We start from the raw sequence: 23,839 nt of genomic DNA, 5'->3' as shown, positions 1-23,839 counted from the left end.
TCTACGTGGATAAGAAGTTGAGGGTTTGCCACTTGCTTTGTACCTTCATGACTGTCCACAGCATTCACCTTGCCCCCAGCCATGCATGTGAATCAGCTCCACTAAAGCACCATACTCCCAGGTGTGGCCGTGAAGAGTGCCCACACCTCCACGAGTCTCAGTGTCTATGTGTAAAACAGACCTGTTGTAGAGACTACACAGTGTGGGGAGTATGGCCTTTAGTCCTGTGGCTGCCACACACCAAGGGCACAGGTGAGGTGCTGTGTTCATATTTGCTTCCAGTGCTGTTCACGACAGAAACAGGACATGGGGTACCAGGGATTAAAAATTAAGCCAGTCGCACATATTTTACATCATATAGAAGGCGGTACCTCCACTACCCCACCTCACATACAACAGCCTTGCCTTAGTGATGCTAAACTTTTTAAAGAATGGCAATTATGAATGACATAAAGAATGACAATTATGCTAAGAATTAAGCGCTCTGTGCACAGTCTTGAAAAAGAATCATGTAAGTTACTTTTCTGGCTGATGTTTACAGTCGTGCAAAGTGAAGTGAAAGATTGCTACCTTAGCTTAGAGAGAAATTTCACTGAACATTATTTGAAGCCAAAATTATGCTTTCATTTATCCTGATGACATTCTCATTCCCAATTTTCACTCACTTTTGGTAACAGCTATCATTATTATGGCCTATAACGGACAAACCCTGGTGACTCTGTGTGGCCACTCTAGGCCCAAGGGCCGACAGCTCTTAGGAGCGTTCCGAAGCTCGCGTCAACATCACTGTTTTACAGACGGAGGCTGGGAGCACAGGCTGCTCACCAAACTTGGCTCAAAAGCAAACTAATAAGTAGGATTTACACCCCATCCTACCATCTCCACTTCGAACACGTGGAGGCTCTACGAACTCTGGTTCTGCACTGCACATTTTGTCAAGAACAGAAAAGCAGGTAAGATGGTGCTGGCAGGATGTGTTTTCAAGCAAATGCAGATGTTACCTCCAACTATCACACCTTCTGAGCCTTCTTTCTGCATATTGAGAAACTTGGACCTGACTTAGGAAATTTTACTGGATTTACTACAGAACAGTGAGTCAGAACAGTTCAACTGAAAGTATAAAACCAGCTCAAACTGGCTTGAGCAGTAAGAATCCATCACCTCTTGTCAAGTGCAGAAGCAGGGCTGGATTCAGTGGTTCAGAGACATCATCAAAGGCCTGGATCTGTTCTTTCTGTCCTGCCCTCCACAACGTCACCAATAAGGCTGCCCTCCTCGCTCACACGGAGCTACAATGTGCATCCCTGTTCGTATCCAGCGCGAGAGAAGCCTCTCCACCAACTTTGGGGTCTAGATGGGCCTATTAGCTCATGCGTCTACCTGTGCATCAGTGACTGTGGACAGATGGGTGCCACGCACTTGTCTTAAGCCCCAAAGCTGAAACCAATCAAGGCACAATGACGGGATCCCTACGACTGCCTCATAACACTAACCCTCAAACCTGCCTTACATATCAAAGGGATCTAGACAGATGTGAAAACCCAGATGCCTGTGCTCCACTCCCAATCAACTAAATTACAACCTTTAGGGATAGACACCTAAGTGTGAATATCAGGGCACAGGGGTATGTGTTTTCTTTCTTTTTTTCTTCCTTCCACAAAAGGCTTACTCTAAGGAGTTTAGGCTCTATTTCTCTAGGTCACATGGTCCATAAAAGGGAGAGTGAAGCCCTGAACAGATATGAGGAAGAAGACAAAGGATAAGCTGTCCACAGAGTCCTGGAGACACAGACACAACCAAACACATCACGGAAGAAAGGCACCGTGGTTCCTAATCCCAGCTGCACCAGGCTGCACCAGGCTGAGAGCAGTGTTACTCTCAGCCCTGCCCTATACCCAGTTTTAGGTTATGCAAAGGCGGATTGTAATCTCAGACGTTGACGAGTCCTGTAACCTGCAGGAACGTGAGCAGAGCTCTAAGGGGCACCTTCCCAGATTAAACTGGCAGGGCGGTGCGGGGAGGGGGTCCTTGCCTCCTGGGCTGTTCCTGAGTGGAATCACAATGGTCTGTGGTGCCTTGGCAACTTCTCTACTCAATATAGGTCTCTGTGGCCTGCTGGGACAGTCTGGCTGGAAGTGTGATGCCGGCAAGACTAGAGGACGCTCCACCTGAGCATCTGCCGGTCCAGCCAGGACCTGTCTCGAAAGGGACCATGTGACCTTGGGACAAAAACGTTTATCCTCTGTAACTGCAGCACTTAGCATGTTATATTTGTGTCCAAGGAATATAACCCAACAAATATTTGGTAAACACTAACTCCCCAGTTTTTACCTTCTAAAGGGTTTTTCTTTGGACTTCTGAATAAAAATGGCTTCCACAAGGTTACATAACTAAGGTCATCAACAGGTGTTCACAGCTGGAAGGCCTGCAAATCAGGTGGGAAATCTCATCAGCTGAGGTTTCATAGTCTGATCAAGAGTAATAACCCTAAGCACCGGATCCCTCATGAGTGAGCTGATGAAGAATACTCAGGGGTATCTTTTCTCAAGACAAACACAGAATTCAGAGAGAATCATCATGAAAATTATTCTAGTATTAGGGGCCTATTGAAACAAACCACCAAAAATGAAGCAGATTTCACATTTTAGTAACCTACTTTTATGCCTGAAAAGAAGTCACTATGTAAAGACAAACTGCAAGGGATAATGACTCCTGATCCAGGATGTCAGGCTGCTGTGTGTTCAAAGTGAGACACACTAATGTTTAATTCTTTTCTATTTGAAAGGAAAATCTGACTGCCCTTGGCACAAACACCCAAAACTCCCATCCTGCCAGCCTGGCCCAAGCAGCACCCACCTCCTCATCCTTCTGAGCAGCTCCAGCTCCTGACCCCATGCGCCACAGAAGCTCTGCCCCTGATCACCAGTCAGAGCCTTGTTTCCATTCCTGTTGATCTTCACGTTGTATCTGACCTTCCCAGAGAACTGTTTCCCCCTTTTTTGAAAATTTGTGCATTTCCATGTACTCTTCCACTGAATTGTCATGGCCTCCCTTTGACATGACATTCAGCATCTGTCTGTTTTGTAGATGACAGCCCAAGCACCACAGAATCACCCCACACTCGAGGCCTCTGGCCTATTACACAAACTCCAAACTCCTAAGTTTCTCATCACCAATGACCTTCTGGATAGTTCCATTTGGATATAAAGTTTCTTTCTTTCTTTCTTTCTTTCTTTTTTTTTTTTTTTTTTTTTTGGATATAAAGTTTCTACTGTTACTTCAAACTGAGCATGTCCCACACCAAACTCAATTCCCCATGTACACTAGCTCCCCTTTCTAAATTGTGACTGTAAGTCAGTTGTATCTTGATCAGACGACAGTAAATCTTAGATGGCTTTCAACTTGCTGGATTTGACATAATGTGAGCCAAATGTTCTCTGACATCCTTCAAGATATGAAGCAGTCATCCATCCACTCAATTCTATCAATAGCTGAAAATCAAACATTTAAATTATGTTTCTTATTAAAAGTGCTATGTAGGGGCACCTGGGTGGCTCAGTCAGTTGAGTACCTGCCTGCGGCTCAGGTCATGATCTCAGCACATGATCTCAGGGTCCCAGGATGGAGCCCCCATCAGGATCCCTGCTCAGCGGGGAGTCTGCTTCTCCCTCTGCTCCCTGCTCATGCTCTCTCTCAAGTAAACAAAATCTTTTTTTTTTTAAAGTGTTATGTAAGTTTTGATTAATCAAAGAGAACAGGGCCCACCATCACCTGTAGAAAGGTTGACTTCTTTGGCCTGTTGGACCTTCTGAAGTACCAAGTATCAAGTCAATGATGTTTGAGGGGTTTTTGTTGTTTTTCTTAAAGACAAATACCACACTTACTGCATTAACAGTCTGAGCACTGGGCTAATGCAAAAAGTATTAGGAGGAATATTTAACCAACATAATAAAACATTTTTATCAAAAAACATTTGTAAATAGGGGTACCCGGCTGGCTCAGTCAGTGAAGCTTGCAACTCTTGATCTCTGGGTTGTGGGTTCATGCCCCACACTGGGTGTAGAGAGTACTTTAAAAGAATAAAAAATCTTGGGGCACTTGGGTGGCTCAGTCAGTGAAGCATCTGCCTTTGGCTCAGAAAGTGATCCTGGGGTCCTGGGATCGAGCCCTATGTCAGGCTCCCTGCTCAGTGGGGAATCTGCTTCTCTCTCTCCTGCCCCTCCCCCCACTCATGCTCTCTTGCTGTCTCTCTCTCAAATAAGTAAAATCTTTAAAAAAATATTTGTAAATAAAGGCCATAAACATTTTTTTAATCACATGGCTATCGTCACTGTTCATGTACAGAGATGCAACCTACCAGAACCACAACACAGACAGTGCTCTTGCAACACCACATACCCAGGCCAGCAGGGACCCTGAAGTCACACAGCCCAACTTGCCTAGCCTCCAAACCTCTCAGCCTCCTTCTGTGTACACAACCCTAAGACACAGAACCAAACCCTTCTCTGTGATATAACCAAGTTTCAAACAATGGCTTCTCATCGCGGAGATGATATACAGCTTCAATCCTTCACTTGATATGTATTTTAGAGGACCATCTGTGTTAAAGGCACTGGGTTCCATCTGTGAACCAAATGAAGATCCATACCCTCCGGAGCTTTCATTCCAGTGTGGCAGACAGACAGCAAAGCACCACGGAAGCGGAGGGAAGTGTACATTCTGCCCAAGGTGACAGGTGCCATGGAAGATGAAGTGGAATCAAGGTGTGGGCGGGAGAGAGATACACAGCCCCAACAGAAAGGAAAACAAGGTTTAAACTAACTGAAGAAAAACAAGAGTGATTCACAGAAGCTTCCAGAGTAACTTGAAATTTGAGAAAAAGCTAAAGAACCACGACATGGAAGGACAAGATGAACTGACCAACTGCAGGATTCCTTCTGGAGTCTCCTGTCTCAGCACCTACCCTGGCTTCAGTGACGGACAGCACAGGTCACCTTCCTCCAGGCAGCCGAGAGCACCACCACAGGCAGCCGTAGACTCATGCCTAGTAGTAGGTCCATGGCCCAGAGTGGGAAAAATTCTCTTCTTTATCAGCTGTAGCCAGAAAAGTCTACAAGGAAGCCTCAGGTCCTGCTCCACGCATACACCCATCACCGAGACCATCACTTGGCACTGCTGGGTCCCTCAGTGACCAGTGGTCAATGTAGAAGGCCCGCGCCAGGGGAAGAGGACAGGAGCACAGTGGGCAACCAGAGTGAGAGTGACAGCCCCAAAAAGGCTAAGTCAAGCGCTAAATTGCCCAGTCCAGAGGCCAGTCACGCCACCAAAGGTGGGGATTTGGTCTCAGACCAAGCTGTGTGATCCATCAATCTGAGGATCACCCCGGGAGTGTGCAGAACAGGAGGGGTCTTCGGGCAGTGCTGGGCCACATGTGGGTGGCTAATTGCCTGCAGGCCATGGCAAGGAGCCCCAGAGGCTGGGGGAAAGGTGGCATGGATTCAGGAGGTCCTGAGGTCCAGTCAGGGCTCAGGCCAGTGGAGAACTGGAAAGCAGATCCTGAATGGAGGCAAGATGAGCACGGTGGTCAGTGCAGCCATGGCCTGAGGGAAACCAGACACCGGCACCCAGCAATGCTGCTCTGTGCAGGGCTGCTTCCATGGTTTGTGGCCCCCAGGCCACCGCTGACAGGCACTGGGGGAGGCAGGCTTGTGATCACAGGAATTCCAAAGAAACCTAAGAGTTGGTTCCTACCAAAAAGAATTTTATGGTCTAGTTGGAGATAACTGGCATTTGTGAAACAAAAGAACAAAAAAATGTTAAACTGTTTCTAGGTAAAATGGAAACCAAAGGGAAGCAGCCCAATGTGGGCCAGGTGGCTGCAGAAGGCTCCCAGGAAGTGTGGCCTGAGCGGAGCCTGCAGATGGGCAAATGAGGGGGGTCAAAGCTGTGGGGATGTTTTACTACGCCATTTCGTGGGTGCATACATATGACAAACTGGGTCATACGTACACAGTTTGGGGCAGCTATTTTCTCTGAGCAACAAGATACTACAACTATCTTCCCGTGTGGCTTTTTTACACTTCGACAGCTGACACTTCAAGTGTTTTATTTTTTTATTGTGATAAAACTTACATAACATAAAACTTACCAGGTTAACCATTTTCAAGTGTACAGTTCATGGTGGAAGTCCACTCCCACAGCTGTGCAACCATCCCCACCGTCCATCTATCCGTCTCTAGGACCCTCTGCTTACCTTGTAAATCTGACACTGTATCCCCGTGAAACATTCTCCTTCCCCTGCCCCTGGAGCCCCTGGTCTACTTTCAGCATCTGTGTGCAACTGCTTTATGCACTTCTTATGAGTGGACTCATGCAGTGGGATTGGCTTTCCTCACTCAGCATAATGTCCTCAAGCTTCAACCATATGGCAGCAGAGGTCAGAATGTCCTGTTCTGTGGCTGAACAGCGTCCCCCATATGGGTGCCCCGCCTCTCCTCTTTCCATTCAGCCACCGATGGGCATTCTGGTGGCCTCCATACCTTGGCTATTATATGTAAGGCTGCCATGAACACGGCTGTACAAACAGCTCTTCAAGATCCTGTTTTTGAATTGTTTGGGGTAAATACCCAGAAGTGGGATAAGCCCTCTCATTTTTGCTACAAGTCTTTGAAGCAGCAGTTTCTGAAACCCCAACCCTCCCCGTGTGAAACCAACAGCACCTGGCAGGGATTGGGGGCATTGTGTTCTGGCACGTTCTCTCAGCTTGAAGAACTTCTTTCCTGGTAAAGGAGGTCTGCTGCCAATAAAATCCCCCCATCTCTCTTTATCCGGGGGTGTGTTATCCCCTCCACATCTGAAGAACAGTTTAGCTGGACATAGAATTTTTGGTCCACAGTCTTTCCTTTCAGAACTCTGAAAAATCATCCCCCTGCATTAGGACCGCTGTTTCTGACGAACAGAGAGCTGTTCGCCTTGCTATGGATCCCATGCACGTGTTTCTCTTGCTGATTTTGAGATGTTTTCTTTGTCTCAAGTATGAACAGTTCGATGTGATACGTCTAGGTGTAGATGTGTGTTTACTTGGGAGTGCACTGTACTTCTTGGATTTCTAGACTGTTCTTCATCAAAGTTATCAAGTTTTCAGGCGTTCTTTCTTCAAATAATTTTTTCTGTTCCTTTTTCTCTTATGCTTCCTTTGGGACTCTGCACACACTGATGTACTCAACAGTTCCACAGCCTCTGAGCTTCCAACACTCTCCATTCTTCAGACCCCATGGTCTCTGTTGGTCCAGAGGCTTCCCACCATAGCTCAAAGCTACTGTGGAACCTACTAGCAACAGCCTGGTTATTTCTGCTTTTTCCTTTTATTTTCCTCCGTGTACTTTGTTTGGGTTGTTTCAGTTTTTTAAAAAAAGCTTTATGGTAGATCTTTCAGATCATGAATTTCTGCCTTCCTCCTTAAACTAGTAAAATTTCTACTAAATACTTATTTAGATGCATTTCATCATTTTTGATATGTAATATTTTTATTATTTAGTTCAAAATACCTGATTTCTCTTATGATTTCTTCCTTCACTTATGGGTTACTTAATTTCTGCATGTGAGATTCTACTAATTTTTTTTCACTCATTTCCAGCTTCACTGCACTGTGGTCAAAGAAAATATTCCACATGATTCTTATCATCTGAAATGGTTGAGACCTGCTTTATAACCAAAACTCTACAGTGTTTTTTTTTTTAAAAGGTGTGCATTCACACATTACCCTGCACCCACATCATTGAAGTACAGAGTCAGCCGTCCCTGCTTCCCCCTTCCTGCCCACTCACACAGCAGCGCCCCTGCCTCACTGGCACCCAGTGCTGGTGCTGCTGTGCTGCCTTTGGCGCTCTAACCCCATTGCTTCATACAGCCCACGTTTCCTTGGACTCACCCACACACCCGCTTCTCCCTCTGTCCCTCATTCTCTCCCACATACTTGCTATCTGAGATCACACTCCTCCCTAGGTACATCCTGGGAAGGGCTCCAGAGACAGAGCCTCAGTTCCATCTCACCCCTACTCTGAAAAGTATTTGTGGGAGGAGGAACATGCAAACAAGGGTTGGCAGCTATTCTCTCTAAGCATAAGATAGGACACTGTTGCCAGGAGGGTCAATTCTAAGAGCTACCCCCCTGAAGCCATAACTTTGCTGTCTGCCTACCTCTAAGACCATCTCTATCTCTAATATTCTGTGGTTTTCATTACAATGTGCCCAAGGAGAGGGTTTTCCTCAATCTTCCCACTTACAAGCAGGCGGACTTCTCACATTAAGTAACCAAGTTTGGCGAACTTCTCAGCCATTCTCTCTTGCAATATGGTTCCTGCCCCACCTGCTCTCCTCTAGCCCAGAACTCTGGTTACCCATGGGTTCCATTCTTTGTCTCTCCTCCACATCCCTATCTGTTATCCTCCAACCCTCTCTGTGCTTCATTCTTGATCATTTCTTCAGATCTGTCTATATCAATTTAATGATCTCTTCAACTATGTATATAATCTGTTTAATAAATTTATAATCACAATCATGACACTGTTCATCTCCAGAATTACTATTTGGTCCTTTTTCAGATCTGCCTGGCCATTTCTATAATCTCTTACTCTTTACTCATATATTAGTCCCTTCTTTTATTTCTTGAAACATATTAAACAAATTTATTTTATACCACAAGGAAAGGTGTATTTTATACTACCAAGGAAAGACCATAGAAAAAGGTTGGCTGCTGGCAAGTTTAATAAGCAAAGGGAACATACACAAGGCTTGTCTTGGCCAACCACAAGACCTGTGGGTCCTCACGCTCACCCACCAGAATAAAAAAATTAAAAATAGAACTACCCTACCATCCAGCAATTATACCACTAGCTATTTACCCAAAGAATACAAAAAAAGGATACATTTAACATGCACCCCAATGTTGGCATTATCAACAACAGCCAAATTAGGAAGAGGCTCGATTGTCCGTTGATTGATGAATGGATAAAGAAGAGGTGGTACATATATACAATGGAAATTACTCAGCCATAAAAAAGCATGAAATCCCTCCACTTGCAACAATATGGATGGAGCTAGAGGGTACTATGCTGAGCAAAATAAGTCCGTCAGAGAAAGACAAGCAGCATACGAGTTCACTCATGTGGAATTTAAGAAACAAAACAAAAACAAAGGAGGAAAAAACGGACAGTCAAATAGACTCTTAAGCGTAGAGAACAAACTCCTGGTCACCAGAGGGGAGTGGATGGAGTGATGGGGGAAACAGGGGATGAGGATGAAGGAGGGCACTTGTGATGATGAGCACCAAGAGTTGTATGGAAGTGCTAAATCACTATCTTGTGCCACTTGAAATTAATATAACACCCTGTGTTAACTGACTAGAATTTAAATAAAAACTTTAAAAAATAAATACATAAAAACACTTCTATCTTCAAAAAAAAGAAAGTTTACATAGAAGCCCTAAGTGGGTTCAGTCACGCATACCGTCCAGAAGGTCTCCACACCACATCCCTATCTCAAGGCTATGTCCTTGGGACGACTTGTGGGAGCAGGGAAGACAGAAGCTCAAACATCCCAAGGATGGGGTGCAGAGTGAGAAGCCTCCAGTTGCTGGGTCCAGCTCACAAGCCTCAACCAGCCTCATGTCCTCTCAATGATTTCCCCTAAAAGCAATTTTCCTGCAGTCCCCAAGGGCTGGAGGAGTATCCTCAGTTTACCCCTGCAATGTTGGTAAATGCCTTTAGGAGTCCCTACAAGGCTACTCACCTGGGGTGAGACATGGGCTTCATTTCCTGTCCCCACACTCTGTGAGGCCATGGAAACCAAAAGTCATTTTGAGAAATGCCCTCAAAGCAGGTGTTAGTTCAGGTCTCTTAACTTCTCTGGCATCCCACTTTCACTTAGCTTTTGGGCTTTGGATACAGCTACTCTTTTTCTAGCTCAGAGGAGCAATTTTTGTATCTTTTTTACATCTCATTCAATATTTTGACTGCTTTCAGTAAGGAGAGTTGGTCTTGGATTCCTTCTGTCCTATCCTTGGCTTCCAATTCATGCCCTGCAAGGATGGACAATAGGGAAATCTATAGGAGGCTGCTGGAGTTCTTTAAAGGAAAGATGATGGAGGCTCAAGACCAGCTGGGAGTGGTAGATGGTGGTCAGATTCTGGACAGATTTTGAAAGTGGAGCCATTAAGATTTCCTAACAGATTGGATGTGGGTGTGAAAGGAAAAGGAGATGAGATTCACTCTGAGGTTTCTAAAGGCCTGAGAAATCAACATAGAGTTGTCATAGGAAGGTGTGAAAAGAGGTCAGTGTGGGAAAGATTAGGAACTGAGTCTGAACATACTGAGTCTCACTGTCCCTTAGGTGTCCATGTGAGGCTGTATGGATACCTGGTAGGGGTCATGCATACAGAAATATCTGAATGCTGTTAAATGCCTATGTGGAGATGGCAAGGAGATAGTGGGAGATGTGCTTTTGGAGTTCAGGACAGAGGTTTGGGCTACAGATACAATTTTGGTAGGACTACCAAAGTCTCCCACTGCTTAGACAACCTGAATAAGTGTAAGGTGGGAGGCAAATGCCTTCCTATCCAACACTGTGAACATAGTAGGAAATACAGCACTAAAAAGTTAGCAGTGTGATCAAAATACTACTTTGCATTAGCAGTTCCGTAACATGTGGTCATCATCCCAGCACACCCTATCCTCATCAGCCATCCACTGGTGTTCCACGTAGTTCTGCAACCTATGAGGAATGTTAAGAATGTAGAGAAAGCCTGGGGAAAAGCCAGCTACATAGATGAACAAAGGGAAGGAAAATGAAATCCAACAAACATTAAAGGAAATGAAGTTATGAAGTCAGGGATGATTAACAGCAACTGGTCCTATACTCTGGATCCAAGTACAGGTACTTGACAGCAACTTGCCACCTTCAGGTCAAAAGAAATAAAAGAAAATGAGTTTTCATTACAGCATGAAAGGTTTAGATGAGGCATAAAAAGGGAAACTGACACCTATTTAACACTGACTCTGAGGTGTTGGCTGCATGTTAATACACACTAAGACCCTTGAGGTAGAAATCTTCACTTTGCAGATCAGAAAATGGGATTCTGAAAGGGTAGGTGAATTCCTAAATAGAAAATCTGCAATTTTAATGAGTCAAACGTGTCCAAAGTCAATACGCTTTAAAATACATCAAATCCCCTAAGAACTGATAAAAGAAGGACCCAATTACTGAGAGAAATAATGAAATCTTTTTCTGTAGATCTTCTAAAAAACTAGAAGAGATTTTTGTTTCTCTAGTATATTTCATAAAGCAGAGCTACCCAAAAGCAAAGTGGTACAAGAAGCCAGTTCTCAAATTCTCTCCTAGCTCTAAGCAGTTACAAGAGTCTGGGATTCTGAAAACAAACATACCACTACCACTGGGCACCAAGAAGCAAGGATTACTATTCAGAAAACTACTTTTGCTCCTATTTCTCTATTCCATAATAAAATACATACTCATCCTCTCAAAATACACACCAAATTCTGTAACAAATGTCAATTTTTAAGCTGAAGTAATTCCATACAGAATTCAGGGGTCAAACATCCTGGGCCTACTAGACCTTGTCTTTGTTTGACTATGATAACAGCTCTAAAGATATCAGGCAAAATGACCTTGCAAAGGATTTATGAGGGTTTTGGCTGTCCTCACTGTGTCAAAAGAACAAGCAATTATTTTCATGGACAAGAATGCCTAATGCCACAGTGGGAAAAAGTGTCATTAAGGCAACTTCACCACAGTTTCCTATTGTACGTGACCCAAAGTTTAAACAGGAACAACCATGTTGGTCAAAGAACAGCACCTGTGGTGAAAGTCAGGAACTGACACTCTTGGGCTATTTGTACCTAGGGAGCTATATAAATTAGAGACTCATTACAATTGTCACTTCAGCCCAGACAATTTCTGGAGCACCACAGCTAAAATGGGCCCTACATTTAGCATACGGCCCTCTTTTGATGAGAAAGTTAACAGCTAGCAGAAGGTGCTGAGGGCTCAGTGGCTGCAGGCTAGCGTAAGTGAAGGGCATCTGGTTTCAGGATAACCGTCTCTGAGGACAAGCCAAGCTGACCTACAGGCAGGCAAAGGCGGGAAGTCACCCAGGACTAAAGCTTCCATGTCTGAGGTGCTTCCTACAAAGCAGCAATCCAACAAATTGGCCAGGAGATAGGGTCTGGAGCCCAACTGGGACAGAGGTCAGCAGGCTATAGTTTCACAAGTGCTGGCAGGAGACACATCAGCTTCCTGAGTCCAAGATAAAGAACTGCACTACTCACCAGCAACAGCCATACCCACACTTCGGCCAGTTCAATGAGACCCAATTCCATAGGGCCATGCACAGGCCATGAGTTGCATTACACAAGCTTAGGAACCCCATATCTTTCATAATGGGTGGTAAGCCTACCTAACCTTTGCCCTGGAGGGAAGCATTATCCTTACTGCATGCTTATAAACAAACCCACCCTTTGCTCTGGATAGAGATAGTACCTCTACCTACAATGGGTGCTCACTATATAAGCATCCTTGCAAAGATAGTAAGGAACAAAAGAGGTCAGTTCCTCTGCTCTTAAGACATAAAGAAACATGAGAGACCCCTGTCTCCCAACAATATCTAAATAAATGGACATATATACCATGTTCATGGATCATGAATATTGGAATTCATGAATATTGGAAGATGCAATATTGCTAAAATGTCAATTCTTCTCAAATAAAATGTCAATTCAACATAATCCCAATAAAATTCTCAACCAGGTGTTTTTTTGGTAGAAAGTGACAAACTGATTCTCAATATATCTGGAAATGCAAAGAACTTAGAAATAGCCAAAACAACTTTGAAAAATTAAAACAGTGTTGGAGGATTTACAGTAAATGACTTTGGGGAGAAGAAATGTGTGGGAAATATCAGAAAGAGAGACAGAACATAAAGACTCCTAACTCTGGGAAACGAACTAGGGGTGGTGGAAGGGGAGGAGGGCGGGGGGTGGGGGTGAATGGGTGACGGGCACTGAGGGGGGCACTTGAGGGGATGAGCACTGGGTGTTATTCTGTATGTTGGCAAAGTGAACACCAATAAAAAATAAATTTATTATTAAAAAAAAGATTTATTATAAAGTATGGTATTGGCATAATGATACAAAAATGTATCCATGGAACAGAAGAGTGAGCCAAAACCTCACCCTCACATACACTGGCATGTGATTTTCAACAAAGGTGCAGAGGTTATCGGGTGGAGAAAAGAGCCTTCACAACAAACAGCGTCACATCAGCCAGGCAGCCTTATGTAAAAAAAGAACTGGGACTCCCACCTCTTACTACATGCCAGTATTAATCCAAAACAGATCATAGATCTGAATGTAAAACGTAGAACTATAGAACTACTGAAGAAAAACAAATTTAAGAAACTTTGTGATCTTGAGTTAGACAAAGCTACCCCAAAAACACAATTCATTAAAGAAAAAGAATAAGGTAAGGGGCACCTGGGTGGCTCATTAGGTTGAGCATCTCCTTTCATCTCAGGCCATGATCCTGGAGTCCTGGGATCAAGTGCCATATTGGGCTCCCTGCTCAGTGGGGAGTCAGCTTCTCTCTCCCTCTGCCCCTCCCCTTCACTTGTGTACTCTAAGAAATAAATAAAATCTTTAAAAAAAAAACAATAAGTTAAACTTCATCAAAATTAAGAAACTGAGCCTAGGTGGCTTAGTCAGTTAAGTGTCCAACTCTTGATTTCAGCTGAGGTGATGCTCTCAGGGTCGTGAGGTTGAGCCCCACACTGGACTCCATGCTCAGTGGGGAGTCTGCTTGAGATTCTCTTTCTTCCTCTCTCTCTGCCTCTCTCCCTACTCTTGCTCTTGCTCACTCTCTCACTCTAAAATAATGAATAAATTAATAAATAAATATTTTTAAAAATTAAGAACCTCCATTCTTTGAAGATGCTCTTAAGAAAATGAAAAGACAAACCACAGACCAGGAGAAAATATTTGCATTTGTATCCAATATTTGGATTTGTATCTGGAATACACACAAAAAAATTCTTGATATTCAATTAAAACAACTCAATTTTTTTTAAGATGGGCAAAAGATATCTTATCAGAGAAGATACGTGGGTGGGAAATAAGCACATAAAAAGATGCTCAGTATCATTAGTCATAATAAAAATGCAAACTAAGACCACAACAAGGTGCCACTATGGCCTTGATGGAGTGTCTAAAGTTAAACAGAGGCCACACAAGCCCCAACAAGGACACGCATCAGCTGGAACACTGACACACCACTCTAGGGTGTGCTAAATGGTAGCATACACCACATACCCAGACATTCCACTCCTAGGTATTTACCCAAGAGAAATGAGAGCATATGTCAATGTAAAGACATACTAGAATGTTCATAGCAGCTTCACTTATAATAGCTAAAACCTAGAGACAATCCAAATGTCTATCAACACCTGAATAAGTAAAGCAATTTGGTATACCCACAGCATAGAACACTATTTAGCAATAAAAAATGATCAACTATTATCCCAAAATAACATAGTTGGATCTCAAAATAAATATGTTGAATGAGAAGAACTAGACAGACAGAGTACAAGACATATGATGTCAGTTATATAAACACATGGAAAATGAAAACTAATTTATAGTACAGAAAGGGGGTGAATAGGTGTCTGAGAAGAGGGGAGCAGGGAAGTAAGGGAGAGGCACCACCAAGGAGCACAAGGTACCTTTTGGGGCTGATGCTCACCTTCACTACCTTTATTGTGGTGATGATTTTACAGGTGTATATTTATATCAAAACTTAATTTTTTGCCTTAAATGTGGGCAGTTAATTGCATATCAATTACAATTCAAAAAATCTGTTACATAAAATAAGCATTCATCACCAAGTGGACCTGAAGCTCAAATGGAGATCAATCCAAATTACGAAAAAATAAGGAAAGTCCATTTTTTGCACACCTAAGTGAAATATATACCTACTGAATACATAGTGTTAAAAGTTATCATGAGCAAATTGGGACAAAATCAGGTTAAATTTGTGGTCAGACACTGATTCTAACAACATTTTTGATATGTCCCCTGAGGCAAGGGAAACAAAAGCAAATATGAACTACTGGGACTTCATCAAGATAAAAAGCTTCTCAGGGCAACAGCCTGAGATGTAGATAATTTGACTAATGTACACAATAGCCAAATTATGGAAACAGCCCAAGTATCTATCAACTGAATATGGATAAAGAAGTTGTAGTATATATACAATGGAATATTAGCCATAAAAAGAATGAAATCTTACCATTTGCAACAACATGGATGGAGCTAAAGGGTATGATGCTAAGTGAAATAAGTCAGTCAGAGAAAGACAAATACCACATGATTTCACTTATATGTGGAATTTAAGAAACAAAACAAATGAGCAAATGGGGATAAAAAGAGACAAAGAAACAGACTCAACTATAGAAAACAAACTGATGATTACCAGAGGGGAGGTAAGTAGGGGCTGTGGGAAAGAGGTGATGGAAAGTAAAAATACACTTTTCTTAATGATGAGAGAAGTGCTGAACCACTATACTGTACATCTAAACTAATATAATATTGTATGTTACTTACATTGGGATGAAAATTTTAAAAAATAAAAATAGATAAATAAATTGGTGGTCACAGAGAAAAGATACAGTAGAAAGAGCTTTTATTTTAGAGATAACAAAAAACCCATATACACATAACACATATGGGACTTCAGAGGTGCAATTTCAGATTTTCTTAAAGATTTATTTATTTAGCAGCAATGTCCACAATAGCCAAACTGTGGAAGGAGCCTCGGTGTCCATCGAAAGATGATGGATAAAGAAGATGTGGTTTATGTATACAATGGAATATTACTCAGCCATTAGAAACGACAAATACCCACCATTTGCTTCAACGTGGATGGAACTGGAGGGTATTATGCTGAGTGCAGTAAGTCAATCGGAGAAGGACAAACAGTGTATGTTCTCATTCATTTGGGGAATATAAATAATAGTGAAAGGGAATATAAAGGAAGGGAGAAGAAATGTGTGGGAAATATCAGGAAGGGAGACAGAACATAGAGACTCCTAACTCTGGGAAACGAACTAGGGGTGGTGGAAGGGGAGGAGGGAGGGGGGTGGGGGGGGAATGGGTGACGGGCACTGAGGGGGGCACTTGAGGGGATGAGCACTGGGTGTTATTCTGTATGTTGGCAAAGTGAACACCAATAAAAAATAAATTTATTATTAAAAAAAAGATTTATTTATTCACGAGAGACACACAGAGAGAGAAACAGAGGCAGAGACACAGGCAGAGGGAGAAGCAGGCTCCATGCAGGAAGCTCGATGTGGGACTCGATCCTGGGATCCCGGGATCACACCTTGAGTCAAAGGCAGAGGCTCAACCGCTGAGCCACCCAGGCATCCCTCATATTTCTTTTTCCCCACATTCTTTCATCTGACATTCAGAGCCCCAGACAACCCACAGCACTGTTTTGTCCACAGAAAAAGGGACAGCTGAATGTCCTTTGCCAGCTGTTAAGACAGTTTCTCTTTTGGGGTGTCTGGGTGGCTCAGTTGATTAAGTGTCTGCCTTTGGCTCAGGTTGTGACTCTAGGTTCCTGGGATCAAGCTCCGCATCAGGCTCCCTGCTTGGTAGGGAGTCAGCTTCTCCCTCTGCCCCTCCCTTATGCTTCTGCGTGCATGCTCTCTCTCTCTCTCTCTCTCTCTCTCTCTCTTACTTTCTCAAATAAATAAAAATATTTTTAAAAATTAAAATTAAAAAAATTTTTAAAAGATAATTTCTCTTTGTGTCACAGAATCATAACTAACTGAAAGCAATACTTCAGAAACAAAACTAGAAACAACCTAGCATACCACTGAGTTCTCTCTAGTTTGAAATCTCTTTTAAAAAAAACACTAACAGGGCAGCCTGGGTGGCTTAGCAGTTTAGCGCCTGCCTTCAGCCCAGAGCCTGATCCTGGAGTCCCAGGATCGAGTCCCATGTCGGGCTCCTTGCATGGAGCCTGCTTCTCCCTCTGCCTGTGTCTCTGCCTCTCTCTCTCTCTCTCCCTGTGTCTCTCATGAATAAATAAATAAAGCCTTAAAAAAAAAAAAAACCACTAACACCTTAGGACAATCAACCCCTATTTCTAATACTTTACACCTTCCTCCAGCCACAGCAGACCAGGTGCCCATGCTATATGAGAAAATGTACAGGGAAAGCCTGTCCTCACCACTCAAAAGCCACCACAGCAGTGGGATGAATCCTGGGCTCTCACTGATGTACTTCAAGCCTTTCAGGTTGATGCTCACGTTGTACAGGGACATCAGCAGTAACCTGGAACATAAAGAAGACAGATTGAGGTGACGCCCACGGGAAGTCTCACCCTAAATACAGCTCCTGGTTAACAGGGCTTTCCGACACTCTGCAGGCTGGGTGATGCACGTCAAACAATACTGATCTCCGGGACACTATGGGAAAGTGGGAAGCTCCAGCAACACAGCCACATAAAACCACCTTGTGAGAGCACACAGGACCAGGGTACACAATCACAGAGGGTCCCACAGGAATCTCAGGACCACATTTACTGAGTGATCTCTTTTATGACTGGTCCTGCATTTACACACAGGCAACCCTCAATGCAGAAGTATACTGGGCTCAAACAGTTCAATTCAGCTGCTGAAAATGTAATCCTATCTTTTCACTCACTGAACATTATCTATGATGTCTGGGTAGCCGGCTCAGGCCATACAAGTGTGTCTACCCCACAGCACAGGGGAGGAAGAGCACCCCAACCCCGACCATCTCTAACAACCGACAAGACAGTATCCAGAGTCACATAAGATCTTACAAGCTACCTTGCGAACTGACCATAACTGGTTAGTTAGAGTCCAATGAAAACTGGAAAACTGTTGGACGAGGGTTTTTTTTTTTTTTGTATATTTTTTTATTGGAGATCGATTTGCCAACATATAGCATAACACCCAGTGCTCATCCCATCAAGTGCCCCCCAGTGTCCATCACCCAGTCACCCCATCCCCCTTCCCACCTCCCTTTCCACCACCCCTTGTTCATTTCCCAGAGTCAGGAGTCTCTCATGTTCTGTCTCCCTCTCTGATATTTCCCATTCATTTTCTCTCTTTTCCCCTTTAATCCCTTTCACTATTTTTTATATTCCCCAAATGAATGAGACCATATAATGTTTGTCCTTCTCCAATTGACTTATTTCACTCAGCATAATACCCTCCAGGTCCATCCACGTCGAAGCAAATGGTCATCTTCGTCCTTTCTGATGGCTGAGTAATATTCCATTGTATACACAGACCACAGCTTTTTTTTTTTTTTTTTTTTTTACCACAGCTTCTTTATTCATTCATCTGTCAATGGACACCGAGGCTCCTTCCACAGTTTGGCTATTGTGGACATTGCTGCTATAAACATCGGGGTGCAGGTGTCCTGGCGTTTCACTTGCATCTGTATCTTTGGGGTAAACACCCAGCAGTGCAGTTGCTGGGTCAGAGGGTAGCTCTGTTTTTAACTCTTTGAGGAACCTCCACACAGTTTTCCAAAGTGGCTGCACCAGTTCACATTCCCACCAACAGTGTAAGAGGGTTCCCCTTTCTCCGCATCCTCTCCAACATTTGTTGTTTCCTGCCTTGTTAATTTTCCCCATTCTCACTGGTGTGAGGTGGTATCTCATTGTGGTTTTGATTTGTATTTCTCTGATGGCAAGTCATGCAGAGCATTTTCTCATGTGCTTGTTGGCCATGTGTAGGGTCTTCTTTGGTGAAATTTCTGTTCATGTCTTTTGCCCATTTCACGATTGGATTGTTTCTTTGCTATTGAGTTTAATAAGTTCTTTATAGATCTTGGATACTAGCCCTTTATCTGATATGTCATTTGCAAATATCTTCTCCCATTCTGTAGGTTGTCTTTGAGTTTTGTTGACTGTATCCTTTGCTGTGCAGAAGCTTTTTATCTTGAATAAGTCCCAATAGTTCATTTTTGCTTTTGTTTCCCTTGCCTTCATAGATGTATCTTGCAAGAAGTTACTGTGGCCAAGTTCAAAAAGGGTGTGGCCTGTGTTCTCCTCTAGGATTTGATGGATCCTTGTCTCACATTTAGATCTTTCATCCATTTTGACTTTATCTTTGTGTCTGGTGTAAGAGAGTGGTCCAGTTTCATTCTTCTGCATGTGGATGTCCAATTTTCCCAGCACCATTTATTGAAGAAACTGTCCTTTTTCCAGTGGACAGTCTTTCCTGCTTTGTCGAATATTAGTTGACCATAGAGTTGAGGGCCCATTTCTGGGTTCTCTATTCTATTCCATTGGTCTATGTGTCTGTTTTTGTGCCAGTACCACACTGTCTTGATGATCACAGCTTTGTAATACAACTTGAAATCCGGCATTGTGATGCCCCCAGCTCTGGTTTTTTTCAATATTCCCCTGGCTATTCGAATTCTTTTCTGGTTCCACACAAATCTTAAGATTATTTGTTCCAACTCTCTGAAGAAAGTCCATGGTATTTTGATAGGGATTGCATTAAATGTGTAAATTGCCCGGGGTAGCATTGACATTTTCACAATATTAATTCTGCTATTCAACATAGTACTAGAAGTCCTAGGCTCAGCAATCAGACAACAAAAAGAAATAAAAGGCATTCAAATTGGCAAAGAAGAAGTCAAATTCTCTCTCTTTGCAGATGACATACTGTACATAGAAAACCCAAAGGCTCCACCCCAAGATTGCTAGAACTCATACAGCAATTTGGCAATGTGGCAGGATACAAAGACAATGCCCAGAAATCAGTGGCCTTTCTATACACTAACAATGAGACTGAAGAAAGAGAAATTAAGGAGTCAATCCCATTTACAATTGCACCCAAAAGCACAAGATACCTAGGAATAAACCTAACCAAAGAGGTAAAGGATCTATACCCTAAAAACTACAGAACACTTCTGAAAGAAACTGAGGAAGACACAAAGAGATGGAAAAATATTCCATGCTCATGGATTGGACAAGGTTTTTAACAATACTGCAGAATAAATACAAAGATCCCAAAACTTCACACTGCAAAGCAATTTTTGTAAAAAGGCTACACAAAGATTTTGCAAACTCCTGAAAGAATAGATGAGCTTGTGAGAAGTGAAGGGAAAACATCCCTGATCAGGAACTGAGTAAGAGTGCAAATTCAGGGAGGCGTGTGCTGGAGAGGACAGATTCCAGAAGCACATAGCTCAGAGCAACAGAGTGGCTTTGTGCAGAGTGACAGAAGGAAAAGCCTCAGACCAATGTAAGACAGGGACTCAGGTCACAGACCCCCACACAAAGCCAGGGAAGAGTAAGCTTTCAAGCTTGGCATGAATCCATACTTTATGGCCTGAAAATCCATAAGCCAATTATTTTAATACAAAGGAGAGTTGGGAGGGGCACCTGGGTGGCTCAGCCAGTTACGGTCTGACTCCTGGTTTTGGGCTTGGGTCATGATCTCAGGGTTATGAGATCGAGCCCTGTGTAAGGCTCACACACCAGGCATGGAGCCTGTTTAAGATTTTCTCTCTCTGTCCTTCCTCACCTCTCTCCTAAAAACTAAAACAAAAGTTTAAAAAAGGAGAGTTGGGATAGGAGCTCCTTCAGCTGCCTAGCCAAAGTAAACATCCTTTTGAAGGAAAGGTTCCTCAACCTGGTCTTCAAAGAATTCCCACAAATAGAGTACTAACAAACGTGAGTTCATAACAAAAATCACAAAACCATGAAAAACAAGATCCCATAAGCAACAGCACAAAGAATCGATGAAAGCCAAAACTAAAAAAAGACTGTCAGATAATAGAAATATCAGATACAGAATAGAAAATGGGTATGTTTAGTATAAATAATATAAAAAGAAATTCAAAATACCATCAAGGAGCTACTATTATAAATACCCAGTGATTCAAAGGAGAACCTAAAACTTAACAAAAAATGAAACTGTTAACACAGAGTGAAAGTTCAGGGTACCTGACACAAGGGCCATGAGGTAAGGACAGGTACCCAACAGAGCCGAACAGAGCCAGGGCAGAGGGAAGGAGGGAGCCCAGACAAGAGGTCCCGAGGAATGAGAACTGGGAAACCAAGGACGGGACACAAATTTGATCGATCACCTCAGGGGAGCCAGGGTTGAAGAGGCAGGTAAAGCTAACTACCTGCTAGGACAGTCATTCTCTTCAGCAAAAGCTAACAGAATCCTGAGTCCAACAAAGACCTGCAATATCAGTGTACAACGGAATACTTAACCAGCAGGGCCCAGTAAGGTGTGGAGAGTAAGACACTTGCTTTGGGGGCAAATGTAAGGGGTGCCAAAACATTCGGTTCAGTAACCAGGATCTTTTAAATGTATTGTAATCCAAACGTCTAAAAACAAAAACAAAACTACTGCAAAAATCCTATAATAAGCAATACAATCAAATTTTAAATAAAGATGGGATCAGTAACAGTGTCATGCCAAGACACACTGGAGCCTGAGACAGAAGAAAATCAGTAACAGCCATTCAGTCCATTAACAAGGGCCTGATTAAATAAACTGTGGGAGGCGCATCCATGCACGCCACAGAAAGTGCTTATTACAGTTTTCTGTTAAAATAGCTGGTTTCAGGGCGCCTGGGTGGCTCCGTCGGTGAAGCATCTGGCCTCAGCTCAGGTCATGATCCCGGCGTCCTGGGATCAAGCCCCATCCATGTTGGGCTCCCTGTTCAGCAAGAGTCTGCTTCTCCCTCCCCTCTCCACTCATGCTCTCTATCAATCTCACACACAAATACAGTCTTTAAAAAAAAAAAAAAAAAAAAACAGCTGGTTTCTAGGCTCCATGGCTTATTCAGGACCTGGGACATGTCCTGAAGCACGCAGGTTAAATATGGAAAAATGAACCAACCCCCAGTGACTGAGAGCCTCTGCCAGGCAAAGCATGCAGAGACGGTCTTTCTCTCCCCGTATTTAGATGAGCATTTTCAAAGGCAAGGCAATGCTACCAGGTTCAAGAAGACAACGCTAGACTAGCACCCGCGAGAGCAATGATGCCCGCTTCTCAGAATATGATCCTCAGCCTCACAGGCCACAGAATGAGCCAAACTTGCAAGTCCTTTCAAGTTTTCCTGACAATTTTTATACATATTCAAAGTCTATTCACTAGTAATCTGTTTAATGAGTTATTAAGAGCTGTTTAGAAGTTGTACTCATGAGGAAAATTCAGCACTTTAACTACAACTTTCTGGAGCCTCCAATCCAGGATTCTAAAAGTGAAGTTCTTACTTCAGATCACCAACACAGGTAGTTGGAAGTCCTTAAAATTAAATGTGCTGCCCATGTTGCTTCCATGCTACAATTCAGGTGAGTCATTGTTACAGAGATCGAATGGCCCACAGAGCCTAAAATATTTTCTATCTGGCCTTTTCCAGAAAAAAATTGCAACCCTTGCCTTAGAAAATAAAAATAAAGTTAGCTAATCTTTAAATCTTAAAGGCAAAATTAACATCGGGGTGATAACTAGAATATAGGGCAAATTCTAGGAAATACATTCAGTTGAAATTCTTCACCAACTGCCATTTAACTTTAAGGCAGCAAAAAGGACTCACCAAATTGATAAATGTCTTTAAAATTCATATTTGGTTAAAGTCAGCCATTGTTAAGAAGCTAGAGTGGAACAGATGTCATTGCAGTGACCACAGAACCACCTGAGACCTCATGCCATTGCTAGGCTACATCTCACAGAAGACCAGAGAGTGCTCCAAGGTCACAGAGGACTTAGCAAACAATAAACCCAGAAAACTTTCGTTCCTTATGCAAGTGCTTTCTGTTCCAAGATTTCTATCCTAACCACAAATATTTTGTAAATAATGTATCATGTTTCCAATTGCAAACTCAAGAGAAACTGCGCATTCAATCCACTCTTCTGGCATTGAGGTATTAAAAGTAAATGTCCTTCCCCAAACTGCCATAGAACTAGGAATCAGACTTTTTATTCCAGTGACAAAAAAGGTAGGCAAATTTTGCTTCCTACCACAAACCTAAGCAGAGTATTTGTTATAAATGGACTTACAGGCTCGAAGCAGCAATTGGCCAGGCTCTGCAGCCTTGGAATTACAGATAAAGCCGACATTGGCAATGAAAGGAGAGCAAGCTAACAGAGGTACCGGCAAACTTGAAATGCTACAAAAGCAACACAAGCAGCTCTTTTTCAAGAAGGACACAGTCTTCACCTAGCTATAGCAGGCCTGGGGTTGAGGAGGCTGGCCTGGTAGGAAGTCAGAAAGCCCTCCCGACAGTCTGATGGGCAACGCTGAGTCATTAGAAGTAAAGGTGATGCAACTCAACTATTGTGTTCATCTCGAAATTACAACCGGAAGTAACAAAGAACAAACATACCCGGTACTTCAAAACAAACCAGCAATGAAAATAAACAAAAAGGCACGACTGTGATGTCCACCCTCCAGAAACAAAAGCCACCAACTGGTCATCTGGAGTAAAATCTAAAGTAACCAAATTAGCACCAGCATGTAATGCTAAGGAACAGTGAGCAATAAAACTCTTACAGATGACTGCAATATGCAGTTTCAGAGAGAGGCAAATAGTACAGCAATACAGTCAGACATCTCAGACCAAGAGGCCTAAAATTTTTTAAAAAACATTTATTTACTGGGGCATGTGGGTGGCTCAGCTGGTAAAGTGTCTGCCTTCACCGCAGGTCATCATCGCAGGGTCCTGGGATTGAGCTCTGCATTGGACTCCCTGGTTTAAG

The 23,839-nt window shown here is 43.0% G+C and overlaps 1 protein-coding gene across 4 annotated transcripts in view; it reads right to left on the bottom strand.

Annotated features, from left to right (window-relative positions):
• The window catches only part of HSF2BP (heat shock transcription factor 2 binding protein), a 108,892-nt gene that overhangs the window by 26,904 nt on the left and 58,149 nt on the right, over positions 1 to 23,839 (bottom strand). For 3 of the 4 annotated variants that reach the window (XR_011997488.1, XM_072739429.1, XM_072739428.1), the window contains exon 8: positions 17,302 to 17,405. Coding sequence is in view for 3 of the 4 variants with exons in the window: in XM_072739429.1 (XP_072595530.1) it covers positions 17,302 to 17,405 (104 nt within the window). In the remaining variant the exon portion in view is untranslated. Of the gene's footprint in view, positions 1 to 16,290; positions 16,447 to 17,301; positions 17,406 to 23,839 lie in introns of those variants that run through there. The other variant, XM_072739430.1, reaches the window with a different exon arrangement.

The sequence above is a fragment of the Vulpes vulpes genome, chromosome 15 (assembly GCF_048418805.1).
Source record: "Vulpes vulpes isolate BD-2025 chromosome 15, VulVul3, whole genome shotgun sequence".
Lineage (NCBI taxonomy): Eukaryota > Metazoa > Chordata > Mammalia > Carnivora > Canidae > Vulpes > Vulpes vulpes.
The sequence above is the reverse complement of the archived record's forward strand: the minus strand, read 5'-3'. Positions and strand labels throughout refer to the sequence as shown.